The 19,648-nt window shown below is 54.2% G+C and overlaps 7 protein-coding genes across 7 annotated transcripts; 3 read left to right on the top strand and 4 right to left on the bottom strand.

Moving 5' to 3' along the window:
- Window positions 1-253: 253 nt before the first annotated feature.
- Window positions 254-2,584, bottom strand: IUM83_07645 (uncharacterized protein; the record flags this gene model as incomplete). Its single annotated transcript, XM_067931960.1, has 3 exons — window positions 254-489; window positions 1,054-2,293; window positions 2,393-2,584. The coding sequence occupies 3 exons, from the start codon at window positions 2,582-2,584 to the stop codon at window positions 254-256; spliced, it is 1,668 nt and encodes a 555-aa protein (XP_067786350.1).
- A 93-nt stretch (window positions 2,585-2,677) lies between these two features.
- Window positions 2,678-6,371, top strand: IUM83_07646 (cryptic tubulin; the record flags this gene model as incomplete). Its single annotated transcript, XM_067931961.1, has 2 exons — window positions 2,678-3,437; window positions 6,298-6,371. 2 exons carry the CDS (start codon window positions 2,678-2,680, stop codon window positions 6,369-6,371), a joined length of 834 nt encoding a protein of 277 aa, XP_067786352.1.
- Window positions 6,372-6,502: 131 nt separating this feature from the next.
- Window positions 6,503-7,330, bottom strand: IUM83_07647 (uncharacterized protein; the record flags this gene model as incomplete). Its single annotated transcript, XM_067931962.1, has 4 exons — window positions 6,503-6,527; window positions 6,637-6,737; window positions 6,825-7,106; window positions 7,193-7,330. The coding sequence occupies 4 exons, from the start codon at window positions 7,328-7,330 to the stop codon at window positions 6,503-6,505; spliced, it is 546 nt and encodes a 181-aa protein (XP_067786456.1).
- A 5,138-nt stretch (window positions 7,331-12,468) lies between these two features.
- IUM83_07648 (Syntaxin 7-like protein) lies at window positions 12,469-13,366 on the bottom strand (the record flags this gene model as incomplete). Its single annotated transcript, XM_067931963.1, has 2 exons — window positions 12,469-12,761; window positions 12,844-13,366. 2 exons carry the CDS (start codon window positions 13,364-13,366, stop codon window positions 12,469-12,471), a joined length of 816 nt encoding a protein of 271 aa, XP_067786455.1.
- Window positions 13,367-14,990: 1,624 nt separating this feature from the next.
- IUM83_07649 (ubiquitin-conjugating enzyme E2-16 kDa) lies at window positions 14,991-15,434 on the top strand (the record flags this gene model as incomplete). Its single annotated transcript, XM_067931964.1, has 1 exon — window positions 14,991-15,434. One exon carries the CDS (start codon window positions 14,991-14,993, stop codon window positions 15,432-15,434), a length of 444 nt encoding a protein of 147 aa, XP_067786454.1.
- Window positions 15,435-16,068: 634 nt separating this feature from the next.
- Window positions 16,069-18,408, top strand: IUM83_07650 (Zinc finger, TAZ-type; the record flags this gene model as incomplete). Its single annotated transcript, XM_067931965.1, has 3 exons — window positions 16,069-16,944; window positions 17,323-17,590; window positions 17,669-18,408. 3 exons carry the CDS (start codon window positions 16,069-16,071, stop codon window positions 18,406-18,408), a joined length of 1,884 nt encoding a protein of 627 aa, XP_067786481.1.
- Window positions 18,409-18,593: 185 nt separating this feature from the next.
- Window positions 18,594-19,480, bottom strand: IUM83_07651 (Rab32 family GTPase; the record flags this gene model as incomplete). The annotated part of the gene is made up of 4 exons (XM_067931966.1): window positions 18,594-18,857; window positions 18,937-19,011; window positions 19,096-19,318; window positions 19,386-19,480. The coding sequence occupies 4 exons, from the start codon at window positions 19,478-19,480 to the stop codon at window positions 18,594-18,596; spliced, it is 657 nt and encodes a 218-aa protein (XP_067786467.1).
- Between the last annotated feature and the right edge of the window lie 168 nt (window positions 19,481-19,648).

A 19,648-nucleotide genomic window follows, 5' to 3' on the forward strand; every position in this document is an offset into this window, starting at 1 on the left:
AGTGCAGATCGCCGGCTAGCGAACGCAGGGCTCGTCAAAGGTCTCGTGGGCCTGCGGTGCTGACGTGCCCAGTGAGATGGGCAGTCCCCTTGCGACACGCGGCTGCAATCATTTTGATTACCCTTGCGTGTCATTGGATGGCGAGACTGAAGATGGACCCTTTTTCGCAATTAATCGAATACATGCTACCAAAACCCCACGGAGATGAAGGCTTCTGAGTTGCTGCTAGCTAGTTGCCAACTTGATAGTGCAATTAGAGGAGGTGGTACTCGATCTCGTTGGACTCGCGCTGGCTGGCCAGCTTCGGTGCTTGGAATGACCGCAAGAACCACCGCGGGCCCACCGCGGCCATGCTGAGCTGCTTGTGCTGCAGTGCCACGACTTCATACCAAATCAAATGGCGGCACGGAAGATAGTACAGCGCGAAGAACGCGCAGTCGCAAGTACTTCCATCTCGATGCAAGATGTGCTTCTCACGAGTTGTCTTGTCTAGCCAGCGCACCGCAGATTCCGCGGCTGTTGGTCTTGGAGGCGGAGATGACGCGCTCGAATGGGGTTTACTGCTGGTCGAGTGTGCCTTGGGCGTCCTAATTTTGGTAACGGTCACGGAGCCGCAGGCGCCTGAGGTCTGGAAAGTAAGCTGAGAGCTAATGACTTCCACGGCGAAACTACTGACACAGTTTACCAGTAAAAGCAACAGCGGATCGCAGTGATCCACAGTAACAGGTTTGGTAAGCTCGAGGATCAGCATCTTCGATGTCCACCCGCTGTCGATGAACTCGATTGTAGTTAGCACTTCAGCTGTACATTTGGCCAGCAGGGTGCTGGAAGTATCTCTTGCAAATTCCGTGTCCTGATTTACCACAATCAAGGGCGGTCGCATGCTAGCTCGTCCTGGGTTGGTTTGACCATCAGCAGCGCTTGCAGTAGACCGAAACGACATATTGGGAGTCGTAACTTGAACAGGGATTGCCGTTGCTGTGGATGTGGAGTGAGATACGGTTGTGGCCGCTGATCCAACGAGGCTGCTATCTCTTGCCCTTCTAAACGCACTTTGCATCGGCTCCCAGTAGCTTTTCATGCCTTTTGTAAGGAAAGGCAAAAAATCGAACTGCTCCGCTCGCGCGTACGACGCCCAGAACGCACGGTATGGCTCCCACGTTCGATCAAACGTGTCAAGTAGCTCCCTCTTATCCGCAATAACCAACTGCCGCACGAGCAAAGCCTTTGCCTCGTTATATCTGGACTCAGAGTGTGCAAACACAAGTTGTTGAATACAGTCGCGCATTTTATCTTTGTTGGAGATCCGACGCGGTATCTGCGAGTGCGCTAGTAAATCGTTAAGGAGCTGAAGCACGTGGAATTGGCATAACAGCAGTTGTGCCTGTGGGAACTCGATTGCCAGCACTTGGACGACATCGGGCAATAGTTTGCTCATGACCAGCACTTTCGTGTGCATCCACTTCGGGTGTGTCCGCTTAAAATCTTGGCACACTCGGCGCAACAATGATGTCGACATCGCCAGCGACCGCGCCAAGAAAACAGGTCGGGCATTTCCCAGCGCATCCATGGACAAGAACCCGTGCAAGCACTGTTCGGTCTGCGTGGTCGACTGTGTTGCCGTTGTAGCGTCCAAAACTACCAGCTCCGAGAAAACCTGAAAGTGTTCCTTCATGGCTCGACTAGCTAGACAAATAGCCTCGTTGGAGCCGTCGTCGGCCGACAAGATACTCGCGTGGTTCTCCATATCAGCATCCACGAAGCTCTGCAAAACATGCTCCACTCGAGCCATGCCACTGTGGCATCTTATCGTACCCTGTGAGGCACCAGAACTGACGGGAATGCTGGCAGTCGTGTGTGGTGGCTGCTGACTCTGGCTTGCGTCCATCGAACTCGCGCGCTTATCGCGCTTCTTCAGCCTCGCATACAAATTGTGCATGTCCTTCATGGTGCACGCTTTGCCCGTCAGCGCTTCGATGTGAGCTCGAGTGGCTTTCTTGTTGGATCCGATTCGGCGCATGAGATCAGCTTCGTGTGTGAGGTAAGGATGCTCAATCACGGCCGCGCGGTTCTGCGAGTACATGCGCCACTGCTCGAGACTCACTGGGTGGTCGTTGTGGATCAGGTGTTGACCCGTAACCTTGATGAAAACCGTCTCGCCCCCGTCCTCTGTCAGCTCGCTCGCCACACACGCCGTGAAGCGAGCTTTGCAGTCGGTGTAGCGCACGTTCTGCCGTGGTCGGGAGCCGCCAGACCGCGACACCCGCCTGTAGCCGTGGGTGCACACATATATCTGTACCAGCAACGGCAATGCAAAGGACATATCAACGAGAGTAAGCCGTGTTGGCCCAATGTGGACACTATTCGTCGGTAGGTGGACGGACGAGCGCACCTTGCGGTCGTAGACCCAACTGTCGGGCACCTGCAGTTTGCGGCGCTTGTTGGCCACCGCCACTTTGACGGTGTTGCGGCACACGTACATGGTGTACGTCTTCTCGCAGTGGGCCTTCCGCGCCACGTCGAAGGCTTCCCATGACGGGAAGCGTCCTTCGAACGGCACCACATCGTGCGCTGAAGTCGCCATCGTACCGGTGCTGGTCCCGCTCGTATGTCCACTGAATGTCTGCTCGACCAGTACGGAAACAGCAGCCAATCGGAGCTCTTCGCTGGGGGGTCCATGAGTGTGCATGTGCACGTGGGGCAGTGTGGCAACCAGGTGGGCGCCGCGTACTGGCGCTTGGCTGCTGCTTCGGGTGATGCGCAGCCCGACAATCGCACTCGAGGTGGCGCTCGACAGTTTGGCAATGGATCTGCCGCCGTGAACGTCCCCAAGAAGCCTCTACCGGTAGCGTTGTCCAGACACTTGTATCATCCGTCCAGCCAAGCTGCGCGTTGCATTCTGGTGGACTCGGAGCCGAAAGTGATTCGCGCTGTGTGTGAAGGAGGAGCTGACGTGGTTGCAGGCTTCCAACCGGCTCACACGCATGTGGAGCAAGCTGGGCGAGGCAATAATTGGGCTATGGGGTACTACGGACCGAGATTGAAAGCTCCGGCGCCGGCCTTCACGTCGCTGGCCGTGGATGAGCGCAGAGAGCTGGTGGAGCTGGTGATGGAATCCCTACGACGCGAGATCGAAGCGGTGGATTGCTATCAGGGCAGCGTGGTGATGCACTCGCTGGGTGGAGGCACCGGGTCGGGGTTGGGATGCCGAGTGCTCGAAAGCATACGAGGCACGTACCCGAAGGCGTACATCGTGACTGCGTCGGTGGCTCCGTCCTGGTCATGTGGGGATTCGCCTCTGCAGAATTACAATGCCGTTCTGACTCTGCGATGTCTGCAAGAAGTTGCTGATGCTGTCATTTACAAGGATAACGATGAGCTGCTTCGAACGGCAGCGTATTGGAAGGCTGTGGGCCAGGAGAAGCTGGGGGCTGACTGTACGAATCAACGGGTGTCACTTGTTGAGATGAACAGCATGGCGGCGGCAGATCTTGCGGGATTGTTGTTCCCAGTAGGGCCGGGCGATTCTAGTACGTATCGGTCGTTTGATTTCGGCAAGTTACTACATGATGTATGCCCCATGCCTTCAGCGAAGATGCTTGACGTCCGTGCTGGAGTGTGGAGAGATCGTGCTGGGTCGGGTGTACGGAGTAAACTGCCGTCTAAGGCATCAGTTGCAAAAGATGTCACCGCAGCCACATTGTTTCATGCCCCAGTGGTTCCACAAGCGCGCTCGTTGGCGCTCCGACACGAGCATGCTGCTGACTTCAACACATCCCTTGATATGCTCGAAAAGCTAGTGCATCAAACAATAGCTTCTTTTCCGCGGAATTCTTGCACAACTTTGGCATCGAGTACACTAATTCGGGGTTTCAATCCAGTCTCGAGCGAACTTGATCGTTCCTCGGAAAAGCTTGGAGCAATGGTTGAGACTGCGTTCCCTCCTGTGCCTTGGTTAGCGGCAACTCCACAAGCCGCGCTCAGTTTTTCTAAAGCTGCACCCTATCCATCGCTCCAAGCGAAAGCTTCAGCAACAATATGCGCGAATAATGGTAGCTTCTTGACAAGTACGAAGCGTTTCTTAGAACGAGCTCAGCGCCAGTTCCACGCCGGTGCATACGTGCACTGGTACAGACAGCACGGAATGGAGGATGCCGAATTTGATGTCGCCTTTGACAAATGCGCGACGCTCATAAGCGAATACGAAACCTTATTGCGATGATTCCACATACACTATTGTTCAGTGTACAGCAGAAGGCACAATTTCCATTTAGACGTTATCTCTGTAAAGCATTTCTCAAGTGTCGGATCTCCGTCGCTACAGAGCGAATGCGTTCTTTTGTATGAAGCCATTGCTTTGTGCGCACCGTGTGCTGCTCCTCCATTGCCTTTAGCTTCGCTAGAAGTCGCGGGTGTGTGTTTACTTCTCCACGTAATGTGTTGAGTTGTTGCTGGAAAGCCGTCCAATCCCGTTTTCGCTGGCTTAGTGCTAATAGCTGTCGCTCCAAGGCATCCAATTGGCTCAATGTAGAGCTGGGCAGGATTAGATCGCCTCCTTCTCGAGGCGGCACTCCTGAAGTAGGCGATAATCCACAGAATTTACTATGCCCTCCGGTTGAGGTTGCTGCAGAAGGTAACTTCTTTTTCGCTTGGGGAACTTGATTTTGCGGTGGCGGGCTGAGAGGAGCAAAACGTTCATCAGGAAAATCAAAGCCGCATCGTAAGGCTTCGTGCGTAATCGTGTTATCCTTGCCTCGACCCAAGCTCTTCGTTTTCGATTCTGCAAAGAGCATAATATCAACAGGTCTTCGAGGCTGAGGCCGGTTTCTTGGAAGCAGCACGAACTCGGAAAGTGGAGATGGTTCATTCGTCCAGTTGGAACTCTCTGAATCGTTTGGAAAAACACCTGCATGCCTGAGGTTACTCTTGATTCCTCGTGCTAGTACCGCGGTCTTTATGGCCTGTGCATGTACTGTTGGCGGGTGTTCGGATGCCCGATACATGTCTTGAAATCGCCGTGGCGCATCCCTAGGAATATCGGGAAATTCCCCTTGATCTCTGAGAGCTCTACGCCGAATTGCAAGGTAGCGCCAATGGCGAGCTATTGCTGCAACTCGGCGCCACACATTCGTCGTGTTACATGCTTGAAGGATAGTCACTCGCTGCTCACGTTGCTCTTGCAAATGCATCGCGGCCGTCATCCAATTGCGCAAGCCATCTCGAATAAACTGTTCATGCCGAAACTCGAGGGCTTCGTGAATGCGTTGATGTTTATTTCGCTTATTCTCCAGATACTGCTTCCACCCATCGAATACTTTACGCTCTAACGTCAATTTCCAGTGTAGGAGCGCAATTCGTGTCTTCTTGCGGTAACGTTGACGCACCAATACGTTGTGTCTCCACCGGTCAAAACATTTCCTAAAGAGTACAGCTTTGTGATGTTGCTTGGCCCGTGCAAGCGTAATTTGTTGCCAGCGTAGTATGGAAACATATGTAATCCATTGCGAAAAATATTTTTGAAGCGTGCGGCGCTGCGCATATCCCCGGACTTGAGCATTAACAACTCGCGCTGCAGCCTTTGCACGAGTGAACTCCGACCAGTATTCTAACACTTCAGCTTCAATAATTCTCCCTTTCGTCACCATATAACCATGCAACATTTTACTCAGCATATCTTCACGATTTCGCACGGCTTGCCACATATCTTTCCAAGTACGAAAGCAACGTCCCACTGAGCGGGTATAGTACTTCTCATTCGCAGCAAGCAACATTCGTTTCTTGGACCGAGCTTTAGTGAAGAAGCACAGAAACCCCTTCGTCCAAATTCGTTTCAACTGTTGTGATTGGGAATGAAGTAAAGCACGGTTGTACTTTAATGCTTGTCCCTTCTTGATACTTGTAAAATGGTCCCAGCGTGCGAAAGCAAACGCTATGATTCTGGCGTCTGCAGCGTTCAGCATAGTCTCCACTCGACTTAATCTGAGCTGCCCTTGCATGCGCCACGCCCGGAAACCATTTAGACCCTTACGCAATAGGGACAGGTAGTAGTGGCGTACTGCGCGGCGTCTTTGCTGTTCCCGGTATTCTTTTTCTCCAGCGCGAGCACTCCAGGCACCCCAAATGCGTCGCAACCGAAACTCTTGGGAACGTCGATGAAAAGTATCGAGCCGAGCTAGCTGGCGTACTTTAATTTTCCATGTCGTCCACGCTCTTTTACACACTTTCTGATACAAGTGGCGATCAATGACACGGAGTAGCATACGTTGCGCTCGTATCCTCGCATGCTGTTTCTCCCAGATATCAAAAGTGTGTTGGAGTATGCACCGACGAGTCTTCCGCGTCAGAGCCTCGGCAATCGGTCGGTACAGTAATGTTTGATGCCGTCTCCGCCGAACGTAGCCTCTCCACAAAACTAATGTTTGATGTAATCGCAGACGCAATCGCCAGCGCTGCATGCTCTTGACCAACAAGCGTTGTCTGCTGGCCTTCACAATCGTAACTGTCAGTTGCCGATCTCGCCTTTTAACCTGCGCGTGTCGACCGAGCTGGTTCAGCGAACGCTTGAGTAGCCAGTAGTACAAAAAGAAGTAGGCTCGCTGCTGGAGCACATCGGCATCCTTTTTCGTCCGAACAAACCTTCTCCAACGCCGAATAGCGTGCATTGAACGGATGCGTACGATGACACTATTGCCAATTTCAGCATTCTTCTTATCATGCTCAACCCCCAGTTCCCACCTCTGCACAGCGATGATAACCACGGTTAGTTGCGGTTATCAGCGGAACCATCAGCCCCTCGCAGGAGAAAGCGGCGAGAGCTTCTGCACCTTCAAGTAATGCTTCTTAGTCTTCAAAACTGCAGCACCCTCCTCACGATTTTCTTCTCCATCTGACGCAGACACTATTGCATCTGCTTTCTCCGCAACGTCGGCATTATTCGTACTCTTCTCATCTGGGCCCGGCAGCTCCTCTCCTTCTTCCAGTTTCTTCATTTCATTTTCTCGAGCTCCCTGTCTTTCTTGCCGCCTTTCAGCAACAAACTCTCTCCACCGCGTCCAGAAGATCCGCTCGTAGAAGACGGAGCCCACGCGACAAGCTGCAGCGACTCGCTATATTTATATTCACACCGGAGATCCCACATTAGTTATGTGCGAGGTATAGAGAGTCGGAGTATATTTTGTAGACTTTGCCTCACTTTTCTCCTCGCACACTGCGCCTGAGCGCGCCGTTTCCACGCTAGAAAGGCGCGCAGGAGCTGCGTGTATCGGGCGTGGTGCACCGCTAACAGCATCTGCGAGGACGGAGGCGTCGGCGGATCCACGACGTCCGCCATTTTGGCTATTGAGGGCCGTTCTTAACGGAGCGGTAGGCTGGGTGTGCGGTGTGCGTAGAGAGTACCACTCTGCGCGTCGTCGTTAAGAATGACGGAGTGTAGGGCGGTAGGCCGCTGTACCAGACTGTACCTGTGTCCGAGAAATTGTCGCATTCACAAAACGCCACGAACCCCCTGTGGGCCACAGTGTGGCAGATACTACGTATGTTCCCTCAGCTAGTCGATTTGGACGACGAGGAATGGAGCAGTTCGTCCAGTGATGAAGAGATGAATGACATTGCCGTGTGTGTCGCTGCAGCGACGCAGGCGCTTGCCCTTAGAGAAGATTATTCAGAGGAGCTCGCGCTGGGCTAGACAATGGTGCGCAGCAACTCTCGAGGGCGATCCATTTGGATGGGGAGTCAGAATCTGGGCAGCCTACCACGGACAGCGCACCCCCCCCCCCTCGTGGTGTGCGTAGGGAGCCTACCGATCCGTGATCGAAAATTCCCTCGAGGTAGTCCCGACTGCTGCACAGAGCCGGTGCGCAGCTACCCGGGCCTACCGAGCCTACCGCACACCCGCTCCGTTAAGAACGGCCCTCAGGGCCGTTCTTAACGGCTAAAATGTTAGAGAGGGCGTGGATTGGCTAAAAACGTTACTTCAAAGATGTAGCCATGTTGCTCCGATGTTGAAGTTTGTTGATTTTCGTCCGACAACCGTGACTTTGCTCGTGTCGGCATTAAAATGCACGCTCGTTAGTCCAGCCCAATCCTGCAAATAAAACGTCAGTGGCTTCCAGTTTCATGCTCGTTGATGGCGAACGCAGCGTAAAAATGTAAGAAAGCATCATGCCCAAGCACAAGCTTGATTTGTTGTCGCCGTTGGGCAGCTAAAACAAGATGGACTTGGATACCCAACAATAGCGAGGCATCAATTCTCGATTCTGCTATAAATGGTCTTAGCAGTCCTGGTTCTTTGGTCCTGTCAGCCCTGTGAACGTGGCTGCGTAGAAGACCATATTGGGCGGGTTGAGTGTGTGGGCAAATCAACGAGATGCGTGCTGTAGGTACACCTGACTCCAGGGCAGCAAGGTCGCTGTCATCTCGGCCCCCTAGCGCTCGCTTTGTGGTTCATGGCGAGAACGAGCCTTTGAAAGCTACGTCGCCCACGACGAATAGGCCATCATCAGCTTTAAAATCTACGGGCCATCGGTTGATCCATGATGACCTTGCACCAACCGACCCAATCGAAATTCGAGAGGCTTCGCCGAAGACAAGACCACCAACTCCTAGCAGACAGTCGCCATCACGACTTAGTGGTCGCTTGCAAGCAAACGAACCAGGAGCGACACCTACCTGGGAGGAGACGATGTGTCCCCGGATGAGCAACCCGCCTTCGCTATCGCAGCCATTTAGTGAGCGCCTTCAGCCGCAGGACATCGAAGTTCCAGTAAACAAGCAAGAGGCATCTCTTACGATGGGATGCAGCGGGTCCAGTCGGCAGTCGTCAGTTGCCAAGCTTAGTGGACGGCTGCAAGTTCATGAAGATGCAATGTCTACGAGCACGCAGGAAATGCCAGCAGTTTCTCCGCGAAGAAGTAGACCAACTTCTCCGGTTCAAGAGCAAACCCAAGAACGTACCACCGATATACCCGTCAATAGAACTGCCAAAATCGGAATCCCTCTTTCACCGATCAGGCAGATCAGTGAACGTATGAAAATCCATGATGACGGAGCGATTGCAAGCAAGCAGGACCCATTGCCAAAGATGAATACTCCACCTTTGCCAATTCGACATGTAAGTGATCGCCTCCTAGTACACGATGATGGAGTTGGAATTGTCAAAAGAGAGTCACCACTTGGATTACCTCTCGACGTCATTTCAACAGCGCCAGGAGCGATTGCAATTACAGGCACGTGGGACCCCAAGGTTCAAGCTGCTAAGCACAGCCACGATTTCCAGCACGATGATAAGTATCAAGATCGTAGCGTTCACGAATCAGGATCGGATATTCCAAACTTGAAGTGCTCAACGCCAGCGAGCGAAGGTTCACAAGGGGTCACATCACGATTTGTCCCCTTGCACAGTCAATGGACTTATGGACAAGCCGTATTTGGGCGATACAAGAAAACCCCGTTCTTCTACTCAGGAAACATCGCCACTTATCTGGGAGCGGGGATGTTCATGGTTGTGTTTGACGATGGAACGCTGGACTATCGAGTTCGGCGTGAGGATATCATGCTGCGGGAGCACGTCACATCTAGATCGCAAAAACGAAAGCAACGGCAATCTCAAGGACAAGAAGACTGCGAAAGCGGGAAAACTGGTGAATCACTACGACTTGACAGCTTCAGCGGCCTTGTTCCGGGGGGGTTGAATGACCAGCCTCAAGTGCCTACAGACGCCAAACCACAGCGAAAGTCGTTGCCTAAGCTAGATTCGATGGACGGCGAAGCTTTGGACTCCTTATCAGCCCCCGAGCTGAACTTGGCGCCCTCCCAACACGTCATGGTGGATTTTTCCGTCGCGCCACCGAGAGAAATGGTGATTAGCTTCGATGACTCGAACATGAACAATGTAACAGCGTCAAATCTGTGTGGTAATCCTCCCCCTACCATAGAAAACGGTACTTGGAGGAACATTTTGGAGGATGAAACACTGACGATGAAGCGGCTCGAATGCGGCGTAGGTTACGAGGATGATTCGACGCAAGTGAGCGACTCTGATGAATCGAGCGAGGAGGATATGTCTATGACTCCATGGCAGCAAATGACGCAAACATTTGGCATGGGCAAAGCTGCGCGGGTTCAACGCGGCACAGGACGTCGATCCAGCATTTCATCGATCTCCCAGATCGATCGGCTTTCTATCACGCAAAAGAGTATGAAACAAATTATCCCCTCACCGAAGAGTCTCAAACAGGTGATAACTGAGTATTTCATGCGCGGCAACAAGAAGGTTCAGCCTTCGAAGCTTAGTGACGAACTCGCTCTGGCCGAACGTATTCGTCTCATGGAAGCAAAACTCGATACAATGAAATCTGCCCGATGTAACTCTACCAGCTTAAAGCCACCATCTTCTCACTCCTCTTCACGGCGAAGTGACCCCACCAGCTTTCGAGTTATATATGAGCGCGAACCCGATGGAGTGCGCGCCTATGGCACGGTCACAAAACTGGTCGAAGGCAGAGGATACGCAATCGTGACTGAGGATGATCAAAGCATTTCGGTACAGGTTGTGCCCGAGGAAAAAGTGGACTTCCTTCCTTCCGTCGGTGAGTTGGAGCAACAACTCAGCGATTTGGGGCGCTCACAACGTGTGCTTTACGCTGGCCAGAAGGTCCAGGTCTCGCTGTATCCAGGTAGTCGATTTTCAGGACGCGGCCTCATTACATTAGAGCGGGAACACCAATCGCGCTTTAATGTTCTACTCTCAAACCGCATTCGACTTGTGAATGTACCAGCAGATAAAATCAGTCCGTTGCGCGAGAAGAAGAAGACAGCAGTGACAATCACAGAAGACCAGTTCCTTATCTGTAACAACAAGGTAAAAGTCTACATCGGCGATCAGATTTACGTCAAGTGCTCTGCTGGGAATGGAGATTTTGATAGCACCGCTGAAGAAGAAAAGTTGGGTCTTCTGAATGGTATTTACTCGAATCGAACTGCAGCTGTCGACTTTGCTGACGGTTCCACGGGTTACGAAATTCCTCCACACCTCATCTTTAAGCGGAAACGCGCTAGTGTGCCAGCAGATCAAGACGTACGGTCACTTAAAAATGCTGTCCTCATGCAAGCTTCTGCAACAGCAAACGGAGGAGCTAAAGACAACTTTCCGATACTTGAGGAAGGGTACCAAGTCAAGGCTGACCACCCGCGCAAAGCCGCAGTTGAGAGCTGCATCGTTATCAAAACGCACCCTTCGTCAGCGTGTGACCTGCGTTTTTCAGATGGTACCATTGCGTTCGAGGTCTTCCCGTCTCAAATGATTATCGACAGCGCGGAGCATCAGCGCACGACCTCTAAAGCCACTGCCACGTTGACTGCGAATAATAACTTTAGTCGAGCGCAGCAGCCAGTCTACGCAATCGGAGACTATGTGCTTGCTTGGAGCTCGCGCTTTGGTCGTTACTGCTCTGCCAAAATCACTGCCAAGACATCGCAGGATCTTCCAACTACCTCACATGAAGTGGCATCATCTCCACCAGCAAACTCAATCACTGGCGTCGATAGCGTTGTGTCTCCAATTGTACATACCATTGCCACGATAGCGCCTCCGACACTCAGCTGCCTATACACGCTGGCTTTCGACTATGGCGAACAAAAGTCACAAATGCCACCAGACAAAATCACCCGCTTGTGCGATGTCACTGCGCTGTCTCACAACCAGCGGTTAACTAACTACAGCATCGACACAATGGGCTTTGAGCTATCTCCAGTAAATTTCACGGTGGGTGAATCTGTCATGGCCCGCGTTCACGGATCGGCACGATACTTTAATGGCATCGTCGAGGATGTAAACGAGAAGGAGCGTGTCTGTGCTGTGTGTTTCGACTCATCCGCACGTGATCCCGTCGTTCCTTTTTCAGCCATATTCTCCGTTGACTCAAGGACTCGCTTTACCGGCCGAAGCTCGAGCACGAAGCAGGCAGGAAGTGGAGGCAGCTCCTCATCGGAGACCACCTCAAAAGCTCGATTCCTCTCACGGCACCATTTGACTGAAGAGCCCGCCCCAGAAGATACTACGCGTCCACGACGACACAGCAGTGGCTCCGTCGGCAACATGATGAAATCTGTTGCCGACACTATATTCCGAGGCTCGCGTTCAAAGCCCAGTCTGGGGCCACGTCGAGCGTCACACATGATTACCGAAATCGGAGCCAGGGTTCGACTACCACAGCAATAGTGTCAATGCGTATCGTCCTCCTGTAGTATTACCGCGCCACATTCATAGTATCCGTCGCCACAGCCCAACAAGAGATAACAGCTTACCCGCAAAGTTATACAACCCATTATTTAGAAAATAAACCCGGCATCCGCTGCTTGGAGCCCCTGTCTTCCTTGCGCCGTGATTGACTCCACATCCTTTCACAGTTGCCCAGCTACACCTACAAGACGGATCGACAAAGGCGACGCGACGTAGCAGTCGCATATCGACTACTTGGCAGCGAACATGATACCCATGACGGCGATGAAGATAAGCAGTGCGAAAATGGCGATACAGATGAGCTTCATCTTTGAGCAGGCGCAGCACTTCCTGCGCTCGTCAGCCTGCTTCACCTGCTCCAGTGCCTTCTCCACGTTGTCCTTGGCCGTATCGGTGTTCTCCACGATCTCCACAACCATCTCGCCCTGGTCCTGCACGAGGCCGTCGATCTCCTGGAAGGCGGCGTTCACCTCGCGCAGCTGGGTATTGATCTGGATAATGTCGTCCTCTCTCCGTTGCATATCTGCATCGGGCGCAACATTGACACAAAGCACGAGTTAGCCCACAACAACCACAAATGTAGCGAGTAGCGGCAGGCGACGCACCGTCCTCGTCGTAGATGACCACGTTAGCTTGAGCGTAGATCTGGTCTTCGCTGTAGTTGGTGAACTCGGCGCCCCCGCGCGTCTGGCGGCCGTCGCCGCCCTTGAAGCTCTGCGAGGAGCGGCGGATGAACTCGACCGACTGGCGCTCCGACTCGAGCAGCCGCTCGCACGTCTCCTCGAACACGCGCACCTGGTTCTTGAAGTCGGCCGACAGCTTGTTGATCTGCGTGCGGCGCACGCGGCCGCTCGGGCCCTTGGCGCCGCGGTTGAGCTCCTGCAGGCGGCGGTTGATCTTGGCCACGAGCTTGTTGCCCTTCTCCGTGAGCTCCGTGATCTGCGTGTGGTTGGCGCGCGAGTCCTGCGGCGTGCCGAACAGCGACATCTTCTGCGCGATGCTGCGCGTGAGCTGGTTGAAGGTCGAGATGCCCTTGCTGGTCTCCGACACGAGCTTGCTGAAGCGCTCGTCGGACACGCCGCTGCTGCTGTCGCGCGGCGAGTGCGCGCTGCGGTACCGGTCGCCCATGCTGGCTGGCTAGATGCGAGGAGCGGGGTCTGGCGCTGGAGGTGAGCCGAGGCCGAGCGCTACGGCGTCGGAGGTGCAAGAGTGAGAGTGCCGACGTCCGCCCGACCAGCAGCAATCCAGCCAGTTTTCGTATGCAAAGCTTTAAGCGGTGCTGCACACCTGCGATAACACATATGGAAAACATCGAGAGTTGAAGGTTGTGGAGTGAGCATTGTACACAACATGCTTAATAAGTAATATTTGTATCTGGGTACTTAACGGATTTGTGTTGGTAAATATCGGTACAAACAGATTCCAGAAACCTGTTTGATCCGATAGTTACTTACGGTTCGACGACACTTGCGGGTAAAGTCGTGTGTCAGCGTTTTCGTGGCGCGTTGCATCATGAGCCGAGCATCGGGGACTGTGAAAAAAGCAGTTGTGGGAGCAGTGGGCGGCAGCGTGGGTTGCCTCGCGGCGCTGAGATTTGTGTTTGTATTTGTAGTCGAGGCCGCGCGGCTTCATCGGGATGTCGGCGCTCTCTCGTCGAACCTCGTGAGGGGCCTGCTAATTGCAACGTAGCATCGTGCTAAGTTACGATGTTTGTTGCTGCTGGAAGTCACAGTCGCTCGATGGCATGGGAGCGCCAGGTGGTGATTGCTTCATTGACCACTGGTCAACTGCGAGGGGATCATGTTGAAGCGCGCGACTACTCTTTACCGATGTGGTCGGAGTCAAGTGCAGCTCGCGGACGCACCGAAGTCCTCCTGTCCGCCTCAGCTCGGCTCGGCTCGGCTCGTCGCGTGGCGGCACTCGTGCTGATTGCGTGGCGGTCGACGATCAAGCAGGCGACCGCAAGGCTGTCCCCGCTCGCGTCGTGCGATCGTCCGCCGAAAGACACCTCGCAGTGCAGCACCGTGTGTGCGAGGCAACGGCGGCGCCAAGTGTCCGTCGTCGGCGACGGTGGTCAAGTACATGTGTAAGAAGTGTAAATGGCGGAGTGCAATGGCCGGAGAGCAGTTGATTGCTGTGGACGACGGTGGACGTCCATGCGTCGTCTGCTGCCTGTGATCCTCTATACCGCCTGCATTCAGCGAACCGACCCAGCCTCCAATGCAGCGAGCCTGCGTGGATTGATATCCTACCCACTCTCATGGCACGACGACGAGCCCACTCAAAGTGATAAACAAACAGCAAGGCCATACTGCTTGCCGACAATACATATAGTAGTCTGCTGCAGCGCTGAGATGGGCCCTCAGGCGGCACCACGCGTAGTGTAAGTACGTCTGGCAGCGCCGCGCGGAGGCCGGTCAGCCCCTCTGCAATCTATTTTCAGCCAATGTCCCGTCCTTTCGCCGCTCGTTTTGGCCAATCCGGCGCGGTGGATCAGGCGTTGAGGCCGCTCCGCGCTAAGTACGAGAGCTTCGACCCACCCAGGTCCGTTCTGGGCAAAACGGAGAAAAACTTCCAGAAGGCCCTGTTCGGGCAACCGGCATACAGTCGCGCAGAGACGCGGTTGCGGGTTCGGGGGGATCGCGCGAGCTTTCTCCCCCCTTTGGCCCCCCGCAGCTTCGCAGTCATTTTCCTTTCGTAGCAGGAAGCAGCAGAGCGGAGCCGAAGCACAGAGAGGAGGGGCAGAACCAAGATGGCTCTGAAGCGGATCAACAAGGAGTTGCAGGACCTGGGCCGCGACCCGCCCGCCAACTGCAGCGCCGGCCCCGTGGGCGACGACCTGTTCCACTGGCAGGCGACCATCATGGGCCCCGAGGACAGCCCGTACGCCGGCGGCGTGTACTTCCTGAACATCTACTTCCCGGCCGACTACCCGTTCAAGCCGCCCAAGGTGAACTTCACGACGCGCATCTACCACTGCAACATCAACGCCAACGGCGGCATCTGCCTGGACATCCTGAAGGACCAGTGGAGCCCCGCGCTGACCATCTCGAAGGTGCTGCTGTCGATCTGCTCGCTGCTCACGGACGCCAACCCGGACGACCCGCTGGTGCCTGAGATCGCGCAAATTTATAGAACAGACCGCGCGCGCCACGACGCCACTGCCCGCGAATGGACCGCCAAGTACGCCACTTAGAGCACGCTAGGAGTAGGAGATCTTCGTCCGAGTCCAGTCCGCGCGGCCGCAGCCGGCGCCGCTCCCGTCCTAGTCCGGCGGGGGGACGCGGTTGCTGGGCGTGCGCCGGATGACTCGAAGAATGAGGACAGTCGGTAAGCAGCAGGGAAGTGCAAGCTAGCAGATAATCTCAGTTTGGTTTGTTTTTCGTGCTGAGTCAGGGTGTGCAAGCTGTGTTGGATCTACTGCTGTGATCGTGTCTACCCTTATGTGTTGTGTCTTGTAAAAGGCAAGCCTCCCCCTCGTGTTGATGCTGCCTGCTTGTTTCTCCTTCGGTGCGACGCGTGGTCTTCTTCACGCTGAATCATTGTCTCCGACTCATCTTGATCACCTGCTGGATTATCTTGCGGTTTTCCGCTTGATCATGAGAAATTGGGTCCATTCCCGTGGTCGATCCTCCATCTGCTATGCTTCAAGCTACTGCTGACTAGGCTTTGATGTCTTGAAGCCCCCGCAGACACACACAGGACGGCCAAGAGCGCCTCCTTCCTGCGGTCGTTGGCATTCTGCCAGGCTCGCGCTTTTCTGGGCATTTGTTGGTGTGCACCACACCACTGACGTTCTGCGATTTTTGTCGCAAATTCGGCAGGCCATCATGGACACCTTGTGCAGCTGGTGCGGCGTGACGCGCTGGCAGTACAAGTGCTCGGCGTGCGACCCCCGCAAGGAGAAGCGGCTCTGCTCCAGCTGCTCCATCCTCTGGCACGCGCGCGGCTTCGCACGCAGCCACCAGCTCACGAGCAGCTACGGAGAAACTCGATCGTATCTTGCGTGGTGGTCAGCGCGGGAGCTTGACGCGCGCAACGGCAGCAACAGCGCGGGAGCGGCGGCGAAACCTGCTGCTGAAGCTGTCGCCGCCAATGGCCGTTCGACTCGGGCTAGTGACAAGGTAGACGCAAAGCCTGCAGCTCCAGAGGAGGAAAAAGCAGCGGAGGGTGCGGGTTCTGTAGTAGGAACGGAAGTAGATGCAGGCGCGCCAGCAGAAGAGAAATTAGATGGCGGAGAGAACGAGAACGAGTCGGCGGAAGGAGAGTTGGAGTTTGAAACGGTGGGTGAATCGGTGGAGAGCGGAGAGGACGTAGACAACGCCAGCGTTGAACAGGGCGGTGAACTGGAGGAGAAGGCGAAAGCTCCAGCTGCGGAAGCAGCCGTGGCTGGGGATTCAGCGGCAGCAACGACCGATCAGGAAGAACCGAAGAAGGGCGAGTCAGTGAGCACGAATGGAAACCAAGAACAGAACGGAGACTCCGCTTCTCCAGACGCAGCTACAGCAACTCCAGCTTCTGTATCTGCACCGACTTCCGACGCTACTTTGAATTCGACTACCGCAGCTGCTTCAGCTCCGGCGGCGTCTTCTTCAGCCCCTGCTGCCCCCAGCTCTACTCAGGCCGTTGCGTCCCGAGAACCGACCACACAACCCAAGCTTGTCGGTCTTGACAAGCTACTGCGCTGGTTCCCAACGACCGACCAGGTGCTGGTGGAAATGCTGGCAGCACGAATTGAATCGGCTCTTGTAATCGAGGATGCACTTATATGCGCACGGATCGGGAAATGCGAGGAGGAGACGTGTCGTTCTGTTCTTCTGCATTACGAGCACTGCAAGCGTGACGAGATGTGTGGCGACTCGAAGTGCTCAGAGATATCGATAGTATACAGGCATCGTCGAGCGTGCTTGAAGAAGGACACTGCCCCTGTCATCGATGGCAAAAAGTTTGTATGTCCGTTTTGCATTCGAATTCGTCAAAGACGGAGTCTCGGTGTGGTAGCCGCGCTAGATCACTTGATCAGTGACCAGCGTCGCGCGCTTCGAAACGCTCACAGTGAAGCGAATCGCAATTTCTGCTTGCAGAGTATTAACACGTGGACCCAACGCAAGAAGCTTCTTCGAGCTGAAACTGACAGGCTCAACCAGCTAGCCAGCGAGAGCAATGCTCCCATCTTTAATTTCCCGCTGTACCGGTGGCACTTCAGTGATGCCGTGCTCATCAAACGAGAACCAGCGTCCGCTGAATCGAGCGAAGACACCCAGGCTGGTCCACCCACTGCCGAATTGTTAGCGGATGATACCAATAATGTGATGATGATTGCCGCTCGCGACAAAGGCAAAAATGCCCAAGGTATATATCTACAAGGAAGCATTCCTTGTGGTGACAGAATTCGCTAACTTGCTGTGTTGTGTTGATATTGATGCGCAGATGACAATATGGATACTCAACAGTCACAGGACACGCCGAGTGAAGGTATTCCAGGCAACGCAAACTTTAACGCGGACTTTATTAATCAGCTACTACAGGCCAAAGGTGAAAGTGGAGATGGCAGAGAGGTGGCGCAGCGGGAATTTGATGGGGTAATTGAGCTGGGCTATGCAATTGTGGATGCATCTTTTTGTGCACCTTCGAAAGCACAACGGTGTCTGCTCAACTGCAAGTCAATCCTTGTCCACCTGCAACACCATTTGGATATCGAAGTGTGCACCCAACCCATGTGTACAGCAGTGGAACACCACTTCGCGCATTTATCACAATGCAAGGCTCGTGACAATAGTGATTCCTGCGAGTACTGTTTACGAGTGGAGGAGCGCCGACTAATTCGGTCTGTTGATTTCATGGAGGCGGAGCAACCGGAAGCTGAAGCAAAAATGCAGAAAATCATTAACGATATCACAGCCTCATTCACGAACCACCACCCTGATGAGAGGGAGCAGGAAATGATCCAACTGGAGGACGAGCTAGAACAGATTGAAGAAAACAAGCGAGATTTAGCGGAGAAGCTCGACGCTGCGCGGCAAGACCTCCGATTCGTTCGTAAAAACCTCGAACATCGGGGCATGCCCATTTCTGACAGTCGACTACAATTGCATTTCATCAAAGTCCGGCGCAACGAAGGGTCAAATAGCAGCTCGAAGAAGCGACGTCTTCTCGGCTCGCTTGACTAGGAATGCTGTATTAGAATCAATAGACATCAACCGCCGACGGTAAAATAAATCCGAGCAGCCACAAAATGGTTGAGGGAACTTTTTGAGTCAGATTAACGCTGTTCCCCATATATGCACCGACATGACCTGACAACATCGTCTTTCGCTGCGCCATGAGGAAATCGCTTCAGTTGGGGGAAGGTAGATTAGAAGCTGTTGCAGCACCAGCTGGACTGGTTTGTGTTGCCTCCGTTGGCAGCACTCGTGGGGCGGAAGGTGTCATTACGCTTCTTCGCCTCCGACTTTCGCTCGAAAATGTCCTGGTGCTCCAGGATGCCTGTTACCAGCGCCTTCGCAGCATCGTCGATATGGATGTTTTCCTTCGCAGATGTGTCGAACCAGCCCGTGAAGTTGTTGGTCTTGCAAAACTCGTCCAGGAAGTCCCGGTCCACGTCCTCCTTCAGGTCGCACTGCAGCATCACAACACCCAGTAACAACTCAGCACTTCCGGCCACCGTCAACCCCAAGCAGAAAGCAGCACGAACGCACCTTGTTGCCGCACAAAATGACGGGCAGCGGCTTACCGTTCGGGAGTTCCACCTTTGAGTCGATCTCCTTCTTCCACTGATCAAAACGTACCCAACACCACGTCAGCGAACCACCTTACATATGTACACTCTCTCTCTTCTCTCTCACTCTGCCCCCCACCTTTAGAATGCTGTCGAACGTCTCCGGACGAGACATGTCGTACACCAGCAGCGCGCCCAGCGCGTCCTTATAGTAGACCCGGTTGAGCGCCCGGAAGTGCTCCTGGCCGGCGATGTCCCAGAGCTGCAGGCGCACTGTGGTGCCGTTCACCGTCACTGCCTTCAGCGCGAAGTCCACGCCGATGGTGGTGCGGTGGTGCTCCGAGAAGGCGTCGTGCACGTATCTGCCAGCAGGAAAAAAGGTCAGTCCGCCTCCCTCTCCTGCTCTCTCGCTCGCCCACAGAGACGCACCGCTTGATGATGCTCGTCTTGCCCGTGGCGGCGTCGCCCAGCACCAGCACCTTGATGACCGCGTCCTGCGCGGCGTTCACTCGGCGCTCGCTCATCGTCACAGAGGCCAAGCGGATGAAGGAGCTGCTCGCGCGAGATCTCTCCAACTGATTCCGAAAGAAAAAGAACATCAAGTGGATCAGTTGGTGTGCGCCACACTACGTCACATAACGTCACACCAGTCTCCACTTAGGTGCGACTCCGTTGCAGGAAGACCCATCCCA

The sequence above is a fragment of the Phytophthora cinnamomi genome, assembly GCF_018691715.1.
Source record: "Phytophthora cinnamomi strain GKB4 chromosome Unknown Contig68, whole genome shotgun sequence".
NCBI lineage: Eukaryota > Oomycota > Peronosporomycetes > Peronosporales > Peronosporaceae > Phytophthora > Phytophthora cinnamomi.